This window comes from Coloeus monedula, assembly GCF_965178545.1.
Source record: "Coloeus monedula genome assembly, chromosome: 2".
NCBI classification, from domain to species: Eukaryota; Metazoa; Chordata; class Aves; order Passeriformes; family Corvidae; genus Coloeus; species Coloeus monedula.
Window position 1 is genome coordinate 74,024,232 of NC_138782.1, and position 24,357 is coordinate 74,048,588.

At 39.3% G+C, this 24,357-nt stretch overlaps 1 protein-coding gene across 1 annotated transcript in view; it reads right to left on the minus strand.

Annotated features, from left to right (window-relative positions):
• Nucleotides 1-24,357, minus strand: part of ARMC2 (armadillo repeat containing 2) — a gene marked incomplete at both ends in the record, with an annotated part of 58,142 nt that overhangs the window by 749 nt on the left and 33,036 nt on the right. The window contains 6 exons of the mRNA XM_082303419.1: nucleotides 3,453-3,610; nucleotides 5,828-5,960; nucleotides 7,356-7,469; nucleotides 9,280-9,402; nucleotides 10,849-11,161; nucleotides 23,301-23,400. Coding sequence (XP_082159545.1) covers nucleotides 3,453-3,610; nucleotides 5,828-5,960; nucleotides 7,356-7,469; nucleotides 9,280-9,402; nucleotides 10,849-11,161; nucleotides 23,301-23,400 — 941 coding nt within the window. The remainder of the gene's footprint in view (nucleotides 1-3,452; nucleotides 3,611-5,827; nucleotides 5,961-7,355; nucleotides 7,470-9,279; nucleotides 9,403-10,848; nucleotides 11,162-23,300; nucleotides 23,401-24,357) is intronic.

The window sequence follows — 24,357 nt, forward strand, 5'->3', positions numbered from 1 at the left end:
TCAGTCGCCAATCAGAAGCATTCTTCTGAATCAGGAATCCACAAACACAACTGATAATGCTGAACAAATGTTGTCACACAGTTTAACAGAAGGATATTTGACAGCCTTTAGGCCATAAACACACCTAAAATGAAGGTGGAATCCTGCTCCAAATGGGCAATACTTAACCTTTGGCCTACACTACAAAAAAGCACCAGATTCACAGCGTGTTCAAGAAGTAACTCTGTAAGGGAGCTTCTGCACAGTCCCAGCAGGTAAAGGCAACTTGGGGCTGAAGAGAAACTTCAGTTACCCACATTTGGAGTCAAACCTTGAGCAGAAAAGAGATGTTCCAACAGCACTTATGCCGATCCAAAAGCATGCCAAGGTGCCTGAGCTGAGACAGGTACGAAGGAGGAAATGACATTCTTGTGTGTGGAGATGAGCTCCAGCTCATACAAAGTTACCAGCAACTGCAAACAGTACATGGCTCCTGTGCCACTACACTGTAACTACCAAAATTAAAGAGAGGCTGATTGTGAGAGGTTCCAAATGGGGTTCTGCGTAAGGAGATGTCATTTAGAGTCTTTCTGTAATAAAATAAAGAGGACAAGAACACCCACTCTTCCAGAAAGGATGTCGTATCTGCAGGAAGAAAACCTGTAATCAGAGATAAAATCTAGCCTCTGACATCAGATCATTATTTGATAATGTCATAGGATAATTTAGGTTGGAAAAAACCTCTGGAGCAGACTCACCATGTAACAGTTTGCTCTGGTCCATGTACTGTTGAGTACTGAACACCTTCTAGGAAAGCAGCCTGTTCCAGTGCTTAACTCTTGCCATGATGGAAATCTCTTTTCCTAATGTTTAATTGGAATTTTGCCTTACTGCAACCTGTGCCCATTAGCTCTTGTCCTATCAATGGCACAGTAACCCAACATACCTAAAATCAATCTCAGCAGCAGAGAAGCCAGAGACCCTGAAGTGGAAAATAACGGATTATGGGGTTTGTTTTCAAGGAGGATTGCTTTGCCTACTCCTGTTTTTTTCTACCCAAATTAACTCTGTTCTAACACAGAGTGAGAGACATTTCTCCCTTTTATTAGACAGCTGTGCTCCCCAGAAGTCGACTGAATATTTATGGAATCACTGAGGCTGGGAATTCCAGCCTACAAGAACAAGGGTCAGCAGCAGTTCAAAGCTGAAGTGTTGAACTGAAACAGTAAATTTCCCAAAGCAGAACGTGAGTAACGCTGTGGATCAGCGAGGATCAGTGTTCCGCATGCAAGCTGTGCATCCTCAGATAATTTAATTTTCCCACGACTCTCCTCAAAAACTAGCAATATTGGGTCCTGGCCAAAGAGCATATGTGCTGGCTGCAAGCCCAGGAACAAGACAAACACACTGGGCCTGGATACTGTGGGGGAAACTGGAGACTGGAGTGCAGACTCCTGCAGTCTGCAAGGGCTGCCCATCCTTGAAACACCGGCAGGATGGGGGCTGGGAGCCCTGGAAGCTCCTGTTGTGTCATGTAAGGGTTCATACAGAATGAGGTTCCAAAATAACCTTGCTGAATGACAGTGGAGGTGAAAGTCAGCACAAGAAAAAGTCCAGAGAAAGAGGGAGAAAAGAGATTTCACTGGAATACCAAACAGAAGAATGTTCCCAAGACAGAAGCTCATCTCCACTGCTGTTCCTGAGGGCCTGGGCCAAGGTAAAGCTGCTGCCAGGGGCCTGGGGACAGCAACCTCCAGAAGCTCTGAGCCAGCAGAGTGACATGAAACTCAAAAGCAGCTGAAAGAAGGTGAATGACAAGTGCATTGGAAAGCAGGGCCACTGCATCCCAGGCTGCTGGGATCAGGCAGGGAAAAAGAAAAACACATAGTGCCCTTTGTCCAGCCTTTCTCTTGGACACAGCATCTTTTCAGGCCATTTCCATTCCCTTTTGGCTTCCTCGTATCTTTTGTCATCTTGTGCCAGATAGGGGAGGGAAAATAAGGGGAGGAGGCCAAGCACAGCAGGTGAAGCGAGGTGTCTGCTGTGCCATGCTCCACTTTTTCCGCTTCCTGAGGGTGTGCTGACGCTCAAGTACAGTTCACAGGCTGTCAGCAGTTGCCTCCTGCTTCCTGAATGATAGAATCAGAGCAATGACGGTTCAAGGCTGTTACTGGACACAATGGGAGGAGGAAGATGTAGGACAATATTAACCAGCTGCTATTACTAAGACTTGTTGGCTCTCTGCACACAGAGGAACCAGATCCAATGAGTTAGATGTGCTTTTTCTACAGCTCCTCTTCTGACTGCAGTGTGAAGAACGACTGGCCTTCTGATTTAATTCTAACCTATTCCTAATTAATTACCATTACAGCTGCATTATAATCACAATTGTAAATGCAATTGCAATTGTACATGAACTTCCAGTTAATGAAAGTTATACTGTTTAATGAGAGTTACAATTGCTATCCTGGACTCTGCAGTCAGGTCAATTGCTTCAACAAGCAGTGTTAAATGCAGAGGAAAAAATAAGCATGTATTCTCTAAAACAAAGACACATATCCCTTGCTGTGTGTCAGAAAATTCAAGCATGATTGTGGTTGTAAAGTTCGCAGGTCTCTTGCAGAATGTTAAAAAGTGCAGTAATAACCTTGAAACACTGCTATTTTCGGATAAATAGATGGAATTACTGCTCACATTAAGATGCAGTCCATCATAGCAAGGAATGTAATACAGAGAATTATTACAGCAGTGAATATTGGTAGTTCTGCTGTAACTGGAAAAAAAATCCCCACAAATCCACCCACTTTTCAGATTGTCTACAACAAAAGAGACCACCAGGATTTCATGTCCTGAGTCTGACAGTAAGTATACATCTTTAATCAATTTTCAATTAAAACCATATCATCCATAGTTAGTTTCCTTCAATTTAATTTATATTTTAAATTTTTTTTCAAAGATTGCAAGTGACCTACCAAAAAAAAAATCCTAAGCAAAGCAATGCTCAAAAAATAAAAGGACAAAAATTACATATATTGACTACAGGACTACTACACAGCCACTAAACTCTGTAAAATTTGAAGCAAAAGTAAATGTCCAGATGAAAAGATCCCACTGGGTAAGCAAATCAGGGTCCTAACATTCACCTTTCAGCCTTTGTGGAGCAATGAGCACACCCTTCCTGGTTTTAGGGAGCAGATGAGAAATTGTCAGGATGTTGTCCTTGCCCACAAGGAGACCATGGAGAGAAAAGAAGGGTGGTCAGGCAGCAAGGTCAGCCCGCTGCACCCCAGGAATGCCAGGATCCCCAGGGGGTCCAGTGTGTGCTGCACAGGATCCACTGTGCTGCTGGACAGTGCACACTGACCAACTACTCAAAGCTGCAGGACAGACCTCCCACCCAAACTAATCCTGCTTTGATTTTGCTCCTTCCATTTCTTTTATTGAGGAAAAGACACCAAGACTACGAGTCTCACCTAGAAGTGATGTGAGCAGCACCAGCAGCGTGTCGGTGTCTCCTCCAAAGCAGGAGGCCGCGCTTGTGATGTCCTCGCTGTAGTTCCACAGGGTTTTGCAGATCAAACATGAGAGCTGCCAGTCTGCCGGCCCAAAGTCTTGTAAGCAGTCAACCAACCTGCCAGTACCAAACAAAATCAGTTGTTTGTTCCATGGAATTTTCTCCTGAGCTCTACAAAATCTGGCAGTCTAGAAATGTGAGCAAGCTCCACAGAAGTTTGCAGGAAAATTCAACATTAATAAAATTCAGGTGCTACTTTCTTCCTCATAACTTCCCCCTTTTCATTTAGTGTAGCTCCCCAAGGATGTGAACATGCCTTTTGTCTACATATGTGTGTGTGCCTGCCTGCAGCTGCCCATCCCCTGTAACTTTCTAACCCAACTGACCGATTTCACTCACATACTTTGCAAATGTAACCATTTCAAAGACACTAAAATTCCATCTAATTTCATTACAATCTGTGACTATCCCAAATCTGTGGCTGCCACTAAAGCAGAGATTGCAATCCAAGCCAAACTTTATCAGGCACCAATGATTCATCTGGAAAAGGTGGTGGGAATGCAGAAGCTTCAGTCAGAATATTCATCTTACTACGTATCAGATGATCTCACCAAAAAAACATATCTAAAGGAATTTGCTACTTCCATGATCAAAAAATTACCTTTTACATTCAATTGTGAGACGAAGTCTCACAATTTTGCAGATCTCACCCATTCTTGTATTTCCTCACCCTGTATTTCCAAGGGACTCCTCTCAGAAATGCCAGTTTTATTAAGGACCATTAGATTCCAGACCTTTCTCCCCATCTCCCTTCCTTGCAGACACCAAATGCAGGCTGGATCTCAAAAAGGCCTCTGAAATGAAGCTGTAACTTTTCTGCCTGCACCAGCTTACATACAGTAGCTATCCAGAGTTCCCATTTCCAAACTGCCAGTGTTCCCAGGTCCTGGGGCTGCAGAAATAAATGTCGTTTTCACCTGCTGTCCCTGGTGACCTCTCCAATAAAAATCTTTCACTGCTGTTCTCTTCTTCAACCTTATCACCCCTTCCTTCCCTCACTTCTCCACTTCATAGAGAGATTTGTAATCTGGTGATTAGTAAAGGATAACTTCTATATTCAGGTATGGCTGAAAATAACAGTCACTGAGACCACCCAAAAAGAGGCTTGATTTTCTTCTCCTCTCTGAAGGCAGTTATTGTGGAACAACAGGAGGCATCTAATGAAAAGCCAGAAGAACTTGCCCTAATTTGTTTTAAGTTTAACTCTCTGATAAGACTAATTCCTTATTTTCCTAGGGCTACTATATATTGATACAATAACCTCAATTCCAAAAATCCATAGAGCTGGTTTGGCACAGTCAGGATCATCTCCTTAACAACCACTTCCAAATTCTCTAGATTCATTCCATGCTGTTACTGTTTTTTGTTCCTTCCCTCACAAATTTTCAGATAAAGTATAGAAAATTCTGAATTTATAAAATTCTATAGGCTACCGAATATTCTATACAATAGAAATTTCTCACATTTATTATTCAATTTGCAGCAACTTATTTTTATTCTCCTTTTCCAGGTTTGCATTTTAAGTTAACTAGAACAAGGGAAGGAAGGATGAGAAGACTATGCATTTAACAGTGCATAAAAAAGTAATTATATGATGTATGAACAGGAAAGCATTTCAAAGTAAGGCATATTGTTTCATAACTGTGGGCTGTACCAACTGCTTTACAAGCACAGGAACATGATCTTTCATGTTGCTCCAATTAAGCTGGATCCGCTATTATCTGAACATCAAAGCCACAAGTGTTGCATCCACAGTGGTTTTTCCAGGTCTAATATCCCTTCCAGTGTAAATGCCTTAAACTTGGAACTCCCAGAGAGAGGAGACTCGGGAGCTGTTCTTGGCCAAGCATGGCTACATCAGGTAATTTTCCCTGCAGTATCAAGTGGTTACAAAAACTGCAAGGGACCATGTGGGGTATCAGTTCTGGAAATATCTTCACATTTGCACCAGATACACTCCCACGGCACTAATGTTAACTGTAGCCCACCCAGGATCCAGTTAAGCTCAGCACAAGCAGCTGCTGCAGAGCCACGCCTTAGTTGCTTTCTTCTATGGCACACTCTGCTGTGCACATCAAGGAGGGTCTTTGGGAGATTATTCTGTGGGGTTTGGCTCATGTGAAAGGCTTGTTCGCAAAGAACTTTAGATGCCAAGGATCTACTATGCTGACATCTTCATTACAAGCTACTGGCCCCAGTAAAACGGAATCCAATTGAAACTTCTTGGCCAAGCCACTCAAAATTGCCTTTACTCAAGCACAGTCAGGAACTTACTTTCCAATTCCTCCTTCCTCCAACAGAAAAGCTCGTTTGTTCTTATCTACTGTAAGATTGAGCAGAACTCCACATGCAGGAAAACAGACATCTCGGTTCTTGGAATCGAGCAAAGCAATTGTGAACTTGTATACTGGATTGTAAAGAAGGAAACAGGAAGATGGATTTACCATACAAGTGGCACTTCAACATACTTCTTAAAAATGTATACTTAGAAAGCACTCAAATGCAGGATACCCTATCCAAAAATTCACCACTGTAGTGTATTACTGTGACATTTGTAGAGGAGGCACATGACAGAGTAACATCATGCTGAACACCAGCTTCCTTCAAAACAACAAACCAGAAATTCTAGTAATAAAAATACACCAAAGAAATGTGAAAATCCCATCAGAAGAGGCTAAGTTGACCAAACTGAATTGTGACTTACTTCTTGAAAGTATCACCCCCCTTTCAACCCCAGAGTCAGCAGAAACTGCAAGGATTTGGCACCTGGCACTCAGAGGGGGAAAGTTCTTTCCCCTGTGAGTGCAGGGTTGCCCCAGACTGCACCAAGTCCAACTGGAAGTGCAGCAGCCTGGGGCTCCTGCAGGAACCAGGCACGGAGCAGGTGCCCAACGTGCAGCGTCCCACAGCACCTGCTGGCACTGACTCTGGAGCTGTGGAGCCAACCCCAGCCAGGGACCTGGGCTGGCCTCACTAGGAGGAAGCCTCTCAGCAATTCTTGAGCGTGGCACAGCGACATCACCGTTTCTCCCAGCTGGAAAATTCAGTCCTTTGACTGATACTGTTCACTAGCAACCAGCTACTAAGGGTCACTTCTCCATTCTCCCCCAAACACGGTGATGTGCCACTCTTGGAATAAAGGGTTGCATATTGTGGCATGATCACCTCACTTTCAGCAACAACAGGCAGACCAAAAAAAAAAACCAACTTTACAGTGAACTGGTGTCTAATTAAGCTGATGACACACGCTCTGTGGATAGCAAGGAGTTGCCATTTTTCCCAAAGCTCTTTAGATACCCAAAGCAAAAGGACTTGAGAAGACTTGCATCCTACTTCACCCCAAGGCAAATGGGAGGTCTTTGCTGAGGCAATCAAACATCCTAACTGCATGTTACAAAGTGCTAACAAGCTGTCAAATATGGGAATCAAAAATCTCAGATTATGAACCTAAATGAGAACTTAGTTGGATTTTCATTTTATATCATATCACTACTAACCTGCAGGATCTGAAAAGCTACTTGAGTAAAGGGAAATTTCAAATTTCAAACCTTAGGAAAAATAGTTCTTGTAGTTGTGAAAGTACCACAGCATATTTTTCCTACTCCAATATTTCCATTTTAATGAAACTGAAATAAAATGGTGTTTATAATGACTATTACTGGATTCTAATGTTTGCCTAATTTGCAAAACATCAGGGAAGATTGCTTCTACCCTTTAACTGAGACAGCTTATTAACAATCTTTTCTTTTTAAAACTGTGGACATTTAAAAATAGAACTTCTACAAATGCAAAAGTAACTCACTCTTTTTCTGCATGATGAAGTCACGGATCTCATGATGCTGGGAAAGATTGCCAAAGACTCTGACAGCCTCCACAACTACATCCATATTGTCACTCATTAACAGCTTTAAAAGCACTATTGTTTTGCAGAGAAATTAAATAAAAATAATTACTTTTAAATCACAAATACATGGTTGGTTTTGTATCAGTGAATATCAGAATGCAAACAGCAACAGCAATAAATGTAATAAATGGGAGCAGTTGTCTGTCTGTCTGGTGGCAGCAAAGGGGGTGAGCTGATGGTAGAACAAGAATGAAATTGTGTAGGGCTTTGAAGATAAGACAAAGAGCTCCAATACAGGACAAAATGCAAAGGAACAAACGAGGAGTTATGGAGAGAGTCTAAGCACATTTGTAATAATGGGAGCCAGTTTTGCTATGCAGTTTTGAGTGGGCTCATGTGAAAATCCAGAAAGACATAATAAAAAAAAAAAAGTTTTAATATATAAAAGAATTGATTTAGATTCTGAACAGATGGTCTTAGGGTGGGATGTCTCCTAAAGCTCAAATTATTTTCTGACATAAGCTCTTTTTTCTCAGTGCTGCTATAACAAGCAAACATTTTCTCTGAACAACTACTTAATATTGTCCCAATCTGAAGCATCCACTTCCTTGCTGCTTTCCTGCTTAGTACTTGCACATATGATCAGTGTGTACTTCAGCAGTAGGAATGGGACCTTCAGCACTTCCTAGGAAGAACTACTATCATGGAGGATTTTGGTGCACGGCAGAGGAGTGATGTCACAGAAGTTACATTTATCAGTCTTCTGTGAGTATGAAGCAAAGCACTGAAATCAGTCCATCATACAGAGGATTCAAATAAGTCAACCCTTAACATCACAGAAGAATGAGAGAAAAAAAATATAGAAGAGAGGTTGGCTTTGTTCCCATTACTTCTGCCTGTGGATGTTGCAATACTGACACACCTTGAACTTGTCTTAAAGAGACATCTGAAGGGATTTTGTCCACCACTCATATCAAACAGCAAGTATTCTCAAAATGTCTGCTGGAGCAGAAAGCCTGCTGGTTTTCCATCTAAAGGTTTCTTCCTTCCTCAGTTCAGGAAGGTGATGGGACTAGTTCCACATGCCAACAAACACGACAGGAAAGAAGTAATTTGTTTCCACACTTTTCCAACCAGCAACAAGAGGCAGCTGGCTTATAGGTGATAAAACGAATTGTGACAGAACAGCAGAGCTGTTACCTAGAGAGAATATGATGTCTACCAGTCCTGGCATTGGGCTGACAGCCAGGACATGTTTTCCTATTCCTCATTCTACCTGTTGTGCGAACTACAGGTTCTGTCTCTCCCCAATGTCTTGTCTACTTAGGCAGAAAGATGTGCAAGACACAGACTCTCTACCTTTTGTACAACATTAACACAACAGTTGCAGAAATCAGTGCAGTTCCTACACACACCTGACTGTTGTCCATAATGTCAGGGGAGAGAATCACACAATACAATATTGCCAATGGATTTATAAGCCAGAAACAGACAGAAATCAAACTCTGCATGTACAGAAAGTAAAAAGAGGAAAAAAACCTTCTTGCCATATTCTGATTAGAAGTAAAAAGCAACATGATTATTTTGGCTCAGGTATATGGATTTTGAACAAATCTAGCAAAAACTGCTGAACAGAAAACAATATGGCAAATTCCTTTGTGGAGGAAAAGAAGGGGTTCTGTGAACAATCCAACTATTTTCAAAAAAGTCAGAGTTATTTTCCAAAAGAATGGGAAATCATTATTGAAAGAATTTAGCCCTATGAGCATTATAATTGTGCAATATAATACAACAAAATGTTATCAGTGTCTTTACTTTCTATAGTGTCAAAATATTTCTGCTCTCTAGAAGCTATAGAAAGTACTAGTTTAAAAGTCCTTACTTTCAGCAATGTGTAGCTTCTTGTCTTGAACTGCAGAATTCTTCACTTGGTAGTAGGACAAATTGTTGATTGTTGTTGCAGCATTGATGACCAACTCTTCACAGTCATCTACTGACTTGTATTCTGAGAGTAAAAAAAACCCCAAAACATATGCATATGTAGATACACAAACACATATCTAATTTTGCAGTGCATTCAATCCCAGAAGCAAACTGGGTAATAGTTTACATGGCCACTACTACAGTCAACCCTTCTGTTGTTCAGTAACATGGCAGAAGCTACCAGGAACACCTGATCCAAAAATGGCAATACAAAACCACTCTTTCCCATTATTAATTTACAGAAATCATTGTGACTCAGGCAACATGGTTTAAAATCTACTTAGTTAATACATTTTACAAATCCTGTTTGCTGCTTTAAGATGGCACTGAGGAGTGTCTGCATGCAGACACAGGGCTGTGTGATAGACATGGAGAAATGCCAAGGACTATTATACTGAACTGTCAGGTATCTAGAAAAAAAAAATGGGAAAAAAAATCCCTTCAACAATATTTGAAAGATTTTTCTCTTAGAGTTCCTGACAGAATGTTAACCCATGTGTAAGTCTGAAAGGCTTATCTGACTGAGGTTTCTGGCCTCAGAAGCCAAGAGTGAAGGAAATAGAAGAGGGGTAAGTTCATAGGTAGAGAGAACATTTTGTAGTAAACTGACTGATACAGCACTCAGGAAAAGGGGCGGGTAGCAGAGAGAAGCTCTGATGGCCAAAAGCACCTACACAATCATTAAGACAATAAGACAGTTTCAACCCATGAGACAGAACCAAGTTGTGAGTCTGACTTGTCTCATCCCCCATGACTGGTAAGACAGTGTACAATCAGGTTGATTATCTTAACATAATATTTAATGTTCTCATTACACAGTACCACATACTGAGCTGTTTAAGATGTATCTTGTCACAGCTAAACTCTCTTATGGGGAGAACAGACCAGCCCTGGTCCGTAATTAGATTTGCAAGGGTTTCAGTAAGTGGTAAAGGAATTGCAGTCCTAATCCTCCATTTGGAGGGAGACACTCTCTTCCATCTGAAAGAGATAAAAAGGTTGGAAGACTGAAAAAGAAGAAAAAAGTGAGAAAAAATTATTTGAAGAGGCCGAAAGTTATGAGTGCAGAGAACAGAAAGAATACTTAATCCAAAACACTCACAAAAAATGCAAACCTTAAAAAACACCGAACCACCACCAAACACATCTATACAGCACCTGATAAGAACAAACTTTCCTTATATATTAACTCTCAATGAGATGTGTTTAAAAAAAAATTTGTTTTCTTGTCTTTAATGATCCTATCTGCAAATCTGATCACTGAATTAAAGACTTCTACAACATCTTTCCCCGGATACTGAAAAGTCAGTACCAAAGCAGCAATGCTTCCACTGTCTCAAACAGGCCTTCTACATAAAACAGTTTATGAATATCAGCCAATTGACTTTGGGTTTTTTTTGCAATGGAAAGTCCTAAACTCTCCTTACAGGCTGAACGAAGATAACAAACACAACATAAATTTTATTACCTAGTACTGTAACAAGTAATCCTACAACAGGATGGGCAGCTGCTAGAGCTGCTCCTATGCTAGGGTGAATGGAAAGGTTGGCCAGCACTCTTATCAGTTTTATCAGAACATCTTCTTCTTCTGAAGGATGTTTTGTTCCTTTTCCTTTTCTACCATGGTACCATGTCTGTGCATTCAAATCAAGTTCATAGTAGGTCTGGAATAATGATGTCAAGGTGTTAATACTTTCTTTTTCTTTAAAAAATTGCTCCCGGGACTGGTCATTCTTTGCTGTTAAATTACCAAGAATGAAGATGATACGGATAACCAAATCCTGCAACAAAATAAATAAACAAACCAAGTTACACAGAAAACATCAGAAGGTGGTAGCTGCTTAAAAAGAAGATAATACTTCATTTGCTTCCCAATTCAGATAGTAGCACATCCAAAATAACAGAAGTAATGCCAAACACAGCAACCAGAAATAATTTTTTATGCTACCAGTTTTCATAACCCAATTTACAAAAGAAATCAAAAAACACCTAACAGAACTAGTATAGCACTGGAGTAATTACTAATGAGATATACTTAGTACAGGTCATGTATTTTTACCAAGCCCACAGTAATCTTAAAACATCTTAAAACTGCACTTTATATAACTAGAATAATCATGTGGGCCAGAATTCAGTAACCTTTCAAGTAAGCAAATGTCAGCTGCGATGGGCAGAGACCACAACCTTTCCTTTTCTAGGCCTGGTACCCATTGTAGAGGTTAAACTCCTTCCCCTTGATTTGTTACTGTTAACCCAAATTAGGTTTTATTAATTTCGTTGTTAATTCCAAATGCTTACAGATAGCTGAATTATTTGTTCCAGATTTTTACCAGAAATATAATCTAAATTGACTGGTCTGTAATTCCTCAGTTCCTTCTTTTTCTCCTTATCAAAACAGGCACCTTACAACCTTGCAATTCTTAACTTTTCAAGAAACCTAGGGATTGGGATCCCCTTTCTCTTCTTTTGTAAACACCAAAAGGTAAATTTCATCAGCTGGTTTGACAACATTAAATATGCTTCAGCTTGTTTTTCAGTGATAAAAGAATGCAGGCTGAAGTAGAGATTATTCATGTGGTCATACATAACCCTTTCAGAAAAAGAAGCCAAAAAAAAGGCATTTCACACTTCACTATTCACAGTGGTATCTGTCAGTAATGCTCACCTTCTTCTGAACACCAGAGCAATTATTTCCTTGTTGTCTTCTCACCATAGTATAAAAGCTTTTGTTTCTCTTTATATCACTTTGTAGGTGCACCTCATATTGTGCTTTGTTGGTTTTTTTTTTTCTGATTTTATATGCTCTTCCTACCCTTTTATTTTTATCATTGCTGAATGAGACCTACTTTCTGTTTTTGTAAGGTATCTTGAGATCTCATTAACCAAGTTGCTCACCTACAGCACCTTCTAGCCTGACCTTCATTTTGTACATACTGAGATACAACCTTTTTGTGGCAAGACTAGTGGATCCTAACTGAACAGCATTCAACAACATCCCCATCTTTTTTTACCCACCAGTATGCGATAAGCAAAAAATAAAATTCTGAAAGTCTGAAGTAACTCAAGTTTAAACTACTCAAAACATTTCCCTCTGACACATTAAAACCTACTAATTTTTTTTTTAAGTCTGTAGCTTTATCTTAACAGTGAAGGTAAAGTAACAGCATTTCTTCAAGTACATCAGAACCATCAACCCTTAGCTGCTAACCTGCTGTACTTGCACTAACCTAGAATTTTGCTAATCAATTCATATGCTGTTTTTCTCCAAATATCATAATTATATTTACACATATTCTAACCCTCCCTGGTATTAGTAACATAAGTTAACCAGGCACAGTCTAACTTGTTAAAGTATACACTCTAACACTGAAGAAAAAAAGATGTTTAGGCAGCAGCTCCTTCTTGGATACATGCCTTCATCAGTAAGTTTCAGGTTTTAAGCCTCTGCCACAAGACACTGGCAATAACATCCTCTCAGGAAGATGAGTGCTATCTCTGAACATGAGAAGCAGCAGTCTCCTAAGCGAGGAAATGGTTTTCACATCCATGTATTTAATAATATCACTCTGTAGGACCCACTTCCACGTTTTTTTTAACTAGGCATCATATTTTTGTTAGGATCTAAATGTCATCAAGACAATTTTTAATGAATATTCTTACTGACTAACCACTAAGAGCTTTCACCTTTGCTGGCACAACACCCAACTCACAAAGGCTGTAAAAATTTGAAACAAACAACTGATGAATCAGAAGAGAGAACTGAAAAAAGCAGGCAGTCTAGTTTGACTCGTTTATATTGACTTTCTAATTTTGGTCAGAATGCTATCAGCCCAGCAACAGCTCTACCCAATCAGAAAAGAGACAAACAGGTACCGCACAGCAATCAACTGGTATTTTGAGAAGTGTGATCTCAGCTGTGCTTTCCACCTACAGCCCAGCAAAACAAACTTATAAAATACTTCTTTTTTAGCTAAGCACATCCGGCTTTAATAGAATAGTACTGAAGTTTCATTATCTTTGACTGAAAATTTAACTAGCAAAGTCAAAGAGGAAAGCTGTACAACTTCTCCTGTGTAGTACAATGCTCAAGGGTTTGTATTATTTTTGGCTGTATTTCTTTAAATGCTCATGGGTAAGGACTGCAGGCATAAGAAACACCACCTTAGAATGGCTGTGTAAAAAAATACATGCAAAGCTACACGATAGTTTGAAACTGCTTGCAAAATTAAGCCCGTGCAAGGCCCATGGGCCTTTCTGTACATAGCAAAAAATCAATATAATAAATGAGATTACTGTGCATTTCTACATCTTTGAAGTACTAACTGCATATGGAATTTCAGACATTCTTTCACACTCACAGAAGAATTACATTTATCATATCAATGTAAATAATATGGATGTTTTAACATGTATTGCACTAAAGACAAATTAGATTAAAGATAGGAATTACACTCAGTTATTTCATCTTTTTATAGTGAGGCATTCATGTGAGACATGATGAACACAGAGTGTACGCAAACCTGGGTGGAAGGCTATATAGGAGAGCATACAGCTTCACTTACACAAATAAATTTGAACAAACAAATCAAGAAAAGCTTGAGAAGACGTTTTTCTTTGCTTCCTATCTGGGAAGAAACGGTGGTATTTTGGGTTTTAAGGTGGTAATGGCACCACATACTCCATCAGCATTTAACTCTTATTCTTCTGGCAACTGGAGCATAAACATCTGATCATCATGGATATAAATGACTTTTTTGCTTATCTACTTGTGAAACGCTCTTCTTTGCACTGCCCTAGTAGCAAAGGTACCTCATGTACCTGCTGAGTCACAGGACCTGACAACAGTTTATCTTGGCAATTAAAAGCACACCTGCCTTTCAGTGTAAGCATGACGAGCACAGGTACAGACTGCACAGGCTTACATATCAGTAGGAAAGGAAAGCAAATTAGGTCAGTAGTTTCTAACTAAAACAAGATCAATAAGGAAGGACAGTCCAATCTAGAACATGTGAACCAGGCCAAGTACCTGTTGTTACTGTATTTGGTTACTTTATTGGGCCTTCAGAATGGGGAGGATACTACAAAACAAAAGGTCAGATGCCAGCGGCTGAGTTCCTATTGAATCATCAGCTGTAAATGAAATCTGCTTTTCATGTTACACAAATTTTAGGGGAGTTAGTCAAAATTCTACCACCTGCCCTGCTTCTCATTCAAATCTAATTTACACTTCACTTCCAAATTTGTATTTCGGCTTTATTGTGCACCTTAGAAAGAAAATCTGGGAGTTTTCTTTGCACACACTGATAGGAAAAATTACTGTAGTTATACTAACCTGGAGCTAATCTCTTCCAAATACAGTAAAGATTCACCTCAAAGTGACATTCTACCTGTGAAAATTTCTGTTTAAACCCAGAAATGACAACTGTCACAAAATGAAACTCAATTTAAGGAATAAAAAAATGGGGAGAGGGCAGTGGTGTAGAACACCCTGGAAGTATCAAAAGCAAACAGAGAATGTCTTGACCGAGGAATGTGAAACAAGGAGCACAGCGGAGCAGTTTTGCCACACTGACAGCAGGGAGTACTTTGTCAGTAAAGAGAACCTCCTTGCCCCCAAAATATTAATGCATTCGAGGAGAAGGAGAGGCCATCAGAAAAATGTAATTATACTTCTGTGTATCCACACCATAGGACCCTACCAAATAATTTCTACGCCCCCAAATCTGATCTTTTCAGCTGACTTTTCTGAAAAGGGTTCATTTGCACTTAGTGACTTTCAGCAATCAAGAACGCATGCTTAGGTTTGTTTGTGGACACCTGGAGACCTGGGAAAGGTGAAGAAAAGCAAGCACACTGTCACCAGAACATCTGACAAAAAGCTGTGTTTGCTTCCTAAAAAACTTCAGAAATGAAATGAATTAAAAAAAAAGCTGAAAACCATATCCTCCATGGTATTGCTCTAATGACTGCTGATCTCTCTGGTTAAAATCTTTATTCTTATTACTAGTTTAAATTTGTACAGCTTTAGCCCCTATTTCTTAGTAACCCTTTTTTTTTTCTAGATTAAAGACTGGCCTACTAACAAAAATGTCTTCCTTAATATTCTATTAATAGGCAGCTTGCTAATGGTCTGACCTTTGTCATGGATAAATTAATTTCCTTGGGGGATTTTAACTCTAATAATTCTTTTAGTTTTTTTCAGAGGTATTCCCAAGCTTAAAGCATCGTTTAGAGAAACTAAATCAAAAACTACAACAACATATTTTAGTAACAGTGTGTCTCACCAAGCAGTAGTACCTTATTATTATTATTTGATGTTCTATTGCTTACCTATCTAGTCATTACATACATTCACTTGTATCTTTTGATACACCAGCACAGCAGGTTTCTATACGATACATGCCAATGAAGACTGGTTCATTATAAACTTTGAAGACTGTATTTCTGATAATTTTATACTCAGTGTACAGATCACATATTCTGCACTTTTCTTAACACTTTAGCTTTTTCTTTCAGACAAAAAAAAAAAGAAAAAAATCACAACTAAAGGATTAGGAAGATGCACATACACTTATCAGGTCAGCACTCTGTCAGAAATCATACTATAGGGAAAGAGTGACCTTCTGTAGTTATTGATGTTTATCAGCAGGGAAATTCCTTCAGAGCTGTCAGAATACCTATCCTAGAATTGCTACTTCCTTCTTGACAAAAGAAAGCTAATTCAGATTGATCAGTTATGAATATGCAAGTATACACACAAAAGGCAGGAGAAAAATCTTGTATTTTTTGCTCTTTAATGATCCATTACTATATTCCCTTTTTAAAATTGTCCTCTAGTCACTATTATAATGTTGGGGTACATTGAGGAGGAATACAACTGAAAATATGCACTAGTAAATGTATGAGAAAAGAACCACATTATCAATGCAAGTTCTTTGTAGGGCTACCTTGACAAGCACTTCAGCAGAAGTAGTGGCATAAACAGCACTCAATCTCTTTTCCATTCAGTTTGCTTCCTCTGCCATATTACTGCCTTAGTATTTGTGATTAAGGAAGTATTTGTGTGGCTGTTCAACAAACTAGATGGGAAAGCAATGCAGATGATAATCAGGAAAGGACTGGAGTTCTTTTCTTCAGTTTTAGGGTTATTGGAAGCTGGGTTGGTTCTCTGACATGATGTATCATGCTGTCACACAGACAACTGTCCTCAGCCCAAACGAGAGATGGCACAGAGGAAAAAGTGAGTAACCAAAACACAAAGAACACGTGGGTCAGCACTGATAACCATTTATTTAGAAGCAAGCAATACACTTAGAAACACACCACTGCCCCCAATAACAATGTGAAAAAAAAACCCCTTTGGTATCTCATAAGACTGTGATGTCACTGAGCAGAATACCAATAACACTCTCAAAGCATTTAAAAGGCAAACGTGAATCTGAACTAAACACAGGTGCAGCACTACACTACATAGGGAAGAGCCTGTGGTTGGTTTTGGGCAGTACACAACGTTACATGACTGACTGAAACAGAGAGATGGTGGGGGCCTGGGAGCTCATCACAGAGCTCTCCATAAACCAGCCAAAATAGAAAGACCAGGCAGGCAAATAAGCCTTTGCCTAATCAATAAAGCCAGAAACAAAGTGGAAAAGTTCCCTGCAGTGACAGGCCTCACCTGTGACAACCTTCCCCACGGCAGCACTCCTAAGAGCAAAAAGGACGTTAATAGCCCTGAAACAAAGTTTTTTTTCTTTGGGAGACACAAGAGAAAATCTCACAAGCAAAAGCCTGCTTGCTCACAGAAGACAGTAAGCTGATTTGGGAGCCACTACCTGGTAGATACATTTGGGAAGGAAGCTGGTCAGACTCAGGCACAGTGAACCTGATAAATGTGGACATGTCCTTAAGAGGATGACAAGGCAACATCTCTTTATTCAATAAATTGCTTCTGACAAACTGATTGCTAAATCAGCCAGGTAATGCAGTGTGCAAATTATAATTGAAAATGAGTGCAGTTCTTCTAGCTGATGCAAGAGCAAGAAATAATAACAAATCTTTTCACATGTATCAGGACTGGGAAGTTTGCCAGAATCTGCAGAACTAATTGATGATCAGGATAAAACAGGAGCATTGAGAGAAGACAAGGTCATTGCAGAGAAGCTAAATGAGTTCTTTGCATTGATTCATGCCCACTCTAGAAGCAAGTGGGAGATCCCAATGCTACACCGTTCTCCAGAGAAGGCTCATCAGAGCATCTGTCCAAAACTGAAGCAATCACAAACAACTTTAAGGAACAAACTGACAAAACAAAGAGTAACCAATCAGCAGGACTGGATAATTATCCAACAGTTCTAAAAGAACAAATTAATTAAATAGCTTAATTACTAACAGCACTATGCAACCTCCTAAAACTGTAACAAACATGAAAAGATTCCAAGTGAGAATCAAGCCTGGTGTCTGGACCAGGTAAATAAGTAGAGATCACAAAAAAAGAACAAAAAAATGAGTGCACAGCCACATAAACACAATCAGCTTTAAAACTTCTGACTTACCCAATTACTGAGTTCTTTGAAGGGATTAATAAACATGCGCAAAAAAGACCCATCTGATATCACCCATGTGACTTTCCAGGAGACTTTTAACAAAGCCACTCACCAAAATCCTAGTAAAACTAATGAGCCATGATGTAAGGGAGAATGTCTTGGTAATGACAGGTAATACAGAGGATGTAAACAGAGTAAATTAACAGCTCCTGCAATGGTGGAAGATGACCAGTGGAATTCCCAAGGTTTTGTGCTGGGATCTGTTGTGTTCAATTTGTCCATAAACACAGAAAATGGGCAGCAGCAGTGATATGGAAGAATGTACTGATTTCACTATGATATTCAAAGTACCACAGATGAAGGCTGAATGAAGAGCAGAAGAAGAATTGTAGTCAGTTATTTAAATTCATGAATTTAAACATGAAAGGATGTGCGGAAAAGAACAAAGCAAACATATGGTCATGTATAAAACTACAGCCTTTGAACCAACCATAACCACCTATCTTGGAGTTAATGACAAAGTTTAATGGTCAAGAAACCAAACAAAGGATTGGGAATTATTGGGAAATAACTTTATGCAGGCATGCAAATCTATGATATGGCCACATCTTAAGTGCTGTGTTCTGGTTTCCTCCTCTCAAAAAATGAGACAGGAATCAGGATTGGAAAATGTTCTGAGAAAAGCAACATGGATACACCACGACATGGAACAGTCTCTTGATCAGAAAGGGCTACGTAAGCAAGAACTTCAGCATGGAAAAGAGGTAACTCAAAGAGGGTAGGATAACCATCTAGAAAATCAAGGGAGGTGTAAAATGAACAATGGCTTAACCACATTCACAATACAAGAACCGGAAGGCATCAAATAAAGACAGTAAAGGCCAAATTCAAAATAAGCTAAAGGAATTATTTGCTGTACAACTCTTTGTCAATGGATCTTTAACACGTTAAAAGTTTACAGGGGGTAGAACAGAGACTAGAATTTCACAGAAAAGAAGTCAACTGAGGTTTATTTCATACACAGCTGGCTGAGGGTATTTCCAAACTGGAAAGAGCTGGAGGTTTGGTAAGTATGCACAGGAAGTATCATACATGCCTGCTCCATTTTTACTGTTCTCTAGACATCTGAATCTCACCACTGCCGAGTATGAAGAGTAGACTGGATGAACTGTTCATGTGATCCAGTGTAACTATTATTCTGCTGAATAGGCAATTACCGCATCCCATGATGTCAGATTCTTAAACACATCCTTCCCAATTTAAAAAGTAAGCTACACTAAAGTGTAAGGGGACCTTTCTATACAACAGGCCTAAGATTGCTTCTATACAAATTTTAGTATCACACCCTGTGTTTGTGCTCTTAGGTTTGAAAATAGACTCCAAACTGATAAAAGATTACATGGAAGCTGGTAGGGCCCCGAAATGCCACCTAAGATCAGGTAGTGCCTGACTTATTGACAGAAGCTACTGTGCTACTGTCCTATTTAGGCAATGTCCCTGTTCCAAAAGCATGGCCTCCTTGTGACTTACGACATTAACCACAGCCCGAGAAAGTCACCGTTTATGTAGTTTATCGGGAAAGCTTAGAGATGATAATGATGTGGGAAAGTGGAACAGAAACCTGCTAAAACATTTCCTGAGATGGGCAAAAGTCTACAATGCTGACTAGAAACAGAATCATGCAAAGCTTATCCTGCAAGACAGAGGCTCTACATGAACACTTCTGACAGTTTTGACAGCATGTGGCAACCACCAAGGATGTTTTTTGTTACTCCACACAAGTAAGTTCCAAAGCCAACCATGAACACATACTTCAGATGTCTGCAAAAGCACAGCTGACTTCCCCAGTCCTACCCTGAAGATTCACCTTTTCCAGTCTTCTGTGTTCCCTACCTAAGACTATGACACATGGTATCATCAAGTCTTGCCAATTCAATTTCCCCAGAAGTCTTTCCCATAGAGTTGAATCATTACTTTTCCATTCCTTCTGACTCTTTCACCCAAGAGAAAATGAGCTGAGAAAAAAGGGAAAAGAGCTGTACAGTGCAGTGTAGAAAGAAGAACAGAGAATATTTGGGTTGCAACTGTGGAATTCAGTGTGTGGTACGGGTGCAAGTCATTAATCCTATTTTCAGTGCTCACATTTTAACTTTCACAGTACTTAATACTATCTTTAAAGTCACAGATATTATAGCCCTTGAGAAAGTCTGAATGCTGGTTTTCCTCTAGTTTTTCCCCTATATGTTTCTACCTGCTATGACTGCCAGTAAAAAACTTGATCCCACAAACTTTGCAACCTGAAAACTCAGAAAAACACACATACACACACACACACTCTTCCTTTCTTCATATCAGTTTTCAGTCCTGAAGATTTTTAATGCTTTAATAATGATTTTTCCTTCTCTTTGCTTCTTCCCATAGCAGACAATTTTACTCACACTGCTGTTACTTCATTTCTTTTCAACACATAGCAACTCATGCTGTAACTCACTAGCTGTCAGCATTTTAAAACAAAGATCAGCAGTGCCAACTACACCTCAGGAAAAACATTTGCACTCCTCACAGCTCAAGTGTTTATTATATATTACAGAAAAAGTGGTGCATTACATTATCTATGTCGTTCTTTTTGTTTCTCCAGGGCTTCACTAAGCTGACAACTGACAACTGCATGCTTGTTTCAAAACTGCAGTAAGAAATAATTATTCTGAAGACATTGCATATATAATCAACACAATGTAATAGCTAAGTTTTTTTAATACACAAGCTACTTCTTTACTCATTTGCATTTGGATAAAACAACTGACAATTTAACATAAAATGCAATGCTAACCTTGTGAAGAAAGATGTATTTTAGGACCACTTAATAGACAAATGAGAAGCTAAATTCTGAATACAAAATAATAACTAACAATTTAAGGTAGATATGAGCCTACAATTCATTATGACACAAAGCTATTATCTCAGGAACCTAGAAAAGCTACCCTTAAAATGACAGATTAAGTTTAGGAGAAAGGTGTTACTGAATTAAAGATCCTTATTCTCGGTTCCATAATTTGTTGAGTTTTTAATACAGTGGTCACAAGGAAGAACAACTATAAATCTAGGAAAATATCATGCCTTTGACATTTCTCATGCTATTTGCTTAATATTTACATAGTATTTTACTAAAGTGTCTTTGAAGACTAAACTATTCAAGAGCAGCCTGAACCTAGAAATACTCAGATATGCTACAGAAGTGTAAATCAGCAGACATTTAAAAGAAAAGAAACAACTTAATCTTTGTTCCTCTTCCATGTGCATTATCACAGAAAACAGGGATGCTGGTAAACAGGAAAGGAACAAATTATTTTTGTATTTGGCAGGAGAAAGAATATTGTTCAGCACAGCCAATCTAGTTAACTTCATTATTTCCCTTCAATGATAGCAGCATAAAAGACCTCCTTCTAACAAATCTCCAAGAATTAATAACCCTGGCATAAATTGTATAGGATAACTAAATTATCTCAAACTAGTTCAGATGCTGGACTAGCCATGAAAGTTCCTTACTTTTAAGAATGATCTTAATGTAATTTAATATTCTATGCTTTGAAACCTTGGTCCACCTTTGAACATCTATGCTTTAGATAAAAATTACTTTCTTCTTAAAACTTACCTGGCAACAGAGCCGAGTAATTTGCTCTACATAGGACATTCCACTCTTACCAATGCATCAACCTGTAAGACTGGGATCCTGCACCAAACTCTTGAGAACCCAGCGCTCCAGTAAATGTAGGAAAGATCACTATGATACAGCGGGACAACAGAGCAACACCCTTGGAGTTCCAATAAAGTTGGCAGCAACTACACTCAGAATTTTACTTCATGATATGAGACATTTTGACAAAGTTTAAACATTTATTTCTACATGAACATCCCAAATGTGGTACTCCAGGCATGTGGTTTTCTCTAGTAAAGGAGAGATACATTTTGGTATCTTACGTAGAGAGTACAGGAAGATGGCTGAGGGTAAAAAGATAATGGTATGGAAGTTGCAGGGAAAAATAGTTGTACTCCCTGAATGAAACACGGTCAGCACATCTGACCTCCCACAGATGGTGCAATCTAGGGGGGACTCAAGGCAGGGTGGAGTGGAGACACCATGGCCAGGCACTATGTTGAAACCCTTGCAGAGGAGGGAACTCAGTGGTACTTTCTAGTTGATAAGCCCCATAGCAGCTGAAAAGCAAGGGAGATAAAGGAAAATATCCTGCTCTTGGATCGGCAGTTGTTACGAAATCACTCTCCTTGGACTAACGCCATGTCCCCATCTCAAGGTTATCTAGGGTACTATCCTGAGATATCAACCCCCTACAACAACCACCCCTCACTGAGTAAGATGTATGATCAAAGTCACTCAAGCTCCACCTAAACATAAAGAAATAGTATGAATATGAGTTAAGAATGGGGAGAAATGGGGGAAGACTCCACTGTAACTTCTGGGATCAGCCAACAAGCTGAACCTGTCTTCTCCCCCAAAAGGACGCCTGCTTTGAAAGAACTGTGATCTCTGCATGCTGAATTATTGTCTCAGGCCAGCTTTTATTGGGGATTAGAGCTTGTTAGTACATTGTTTTAAATTAGTGCATTGCTTCGAATAGATTTTTGCAGTCAGATACTACCACTGGCAAGTCTCAAACCTTAACCTATTAACAGAATTCTATTAATAAAGAGTGTTATTCTGCAAACTGTTAATGCGAGTCCTTCAAGGGCACTGCCCATTGCCTGCAGCAGGTGAAGGTGGAGACCCAAGAAGAGGTCTCTGTTTGGTGTGTGACCCTGAATAAGTCAGTGGAACTGCCCTCAGATCCAGTGGGACTGCTTAGTGAAGGGTCCCATAACGGGACACTGACAGACTGGTCGGACACAGCGTCATGGCTTTCCTGGGGCTCTCACAGACTATCCAACACAAAGGGTTTGATTAAATCTCCCCTTTTTACATGACAGCAAGGAACATATTTTCCTCTGCTTTAACATTGCTTAGCTCTAGAAAAGCTACATTTCTTTTGCAGGTGAGGAGGACAGGAAAAAGCCCAACAATTTCCTACAATTAAATATTCAAATAACTTCTTGCTTTAAAAAGTGTTTTTTGAAACTAAGAAAGTGGGTACTCAAAGGACTGCTTCTACACATGCAAAGAACAGACAAGTTAATCAACTGTCCTCTGTATTGCTTTGAATTTTTAATCTAAATTATTTCATTACAATTATTTACTGCTTAGAAATGCTGTCAACCATTTGGTAAATGCGTAAAAGTAGGTCACTGAAAACAAGCTTATACACAATAATACACAGACACATCAGAGGATTAATACATAAAAATCAAGAGATGAAAAACTGACCTGCTGCTTCTGGTGTTTGTTTAGTAGGGCTAAAAATAAGAAGTAACATCTGGAGCAGTCTGCCAAAGCTGCACAGAAGTCATTGTAGGAAGAAAGTTTGCTACAAAGAGAAAAAATAAAATATAAATTAATAAAAGGATTTTTTTCCACATTTGACTCTCAGACCTGTTTTCTGACAAATGAAGTGAATGCCAATATTCTGACTTCTAGCAGAGGCATGTGCAGTTCTGTTAGCAAAACAGAAGTCTAGCTATCCTTGCCACAGTGAATTATGGGAAGAAGCAAACGTAAGGAGCTTCCCAACCTGCCTGCCATCTGGGCACAGCATGCTAACACCAGCACTTCTTAGTGCTAAACGGGAGAACTGGAATTTCAGGATGATGTGGGAAGTCAGATGAGAGGAAATAAGGGGTCCCTTCCTAGTGCACATCCAGTAGAGCCCAGCAACAGCACTAAGCGAACACATCTCTCACCAGCAAATATGAAGAACGTGCCTCCTTGCAGGCAAGGATTTTATCTCTGCACATTCCCTAACAGCTGCTCCAGTTCTACACTGCTCACCTTGACCATTCCCAAAACAGGGAACTGGACATGCTTTGGTCACACCAGAAAAATGCAATGACAGAACAAGCTATGATAACATCTTAGGCCTCATGTAGTCAAAACCAGAAAAGATCTGTGTTGATGTTCAATTACAACCACTTACAGGAAGATTTACAGACTTACAGAAAGAAATTAATAATCTGAATAGATTGAACATACTGTCTACAAAGAAGCTGCCTGAAGTTGATTGAGAGAAAAGAATAAACATTCTGTGTTAACCAGAAGACAAAACAAAATTCAAATCTGAGCTTTGTACTGCATAGTGTATTTTTTTTTGTGACTGCAATTTCCAGAAAGCTAATTAAATTGATTTTATGGCTAATTTGTATTCTTGGAGCATGTAGTTCTAAACTTAAGGAAAAAAACTGAAGCACTAGGAAACTTTAAGATAAATTATTTTTTCTCCATATTGAATTCTAGATCAAGTAAATGTCCTTATCAGAATTACAGTGTA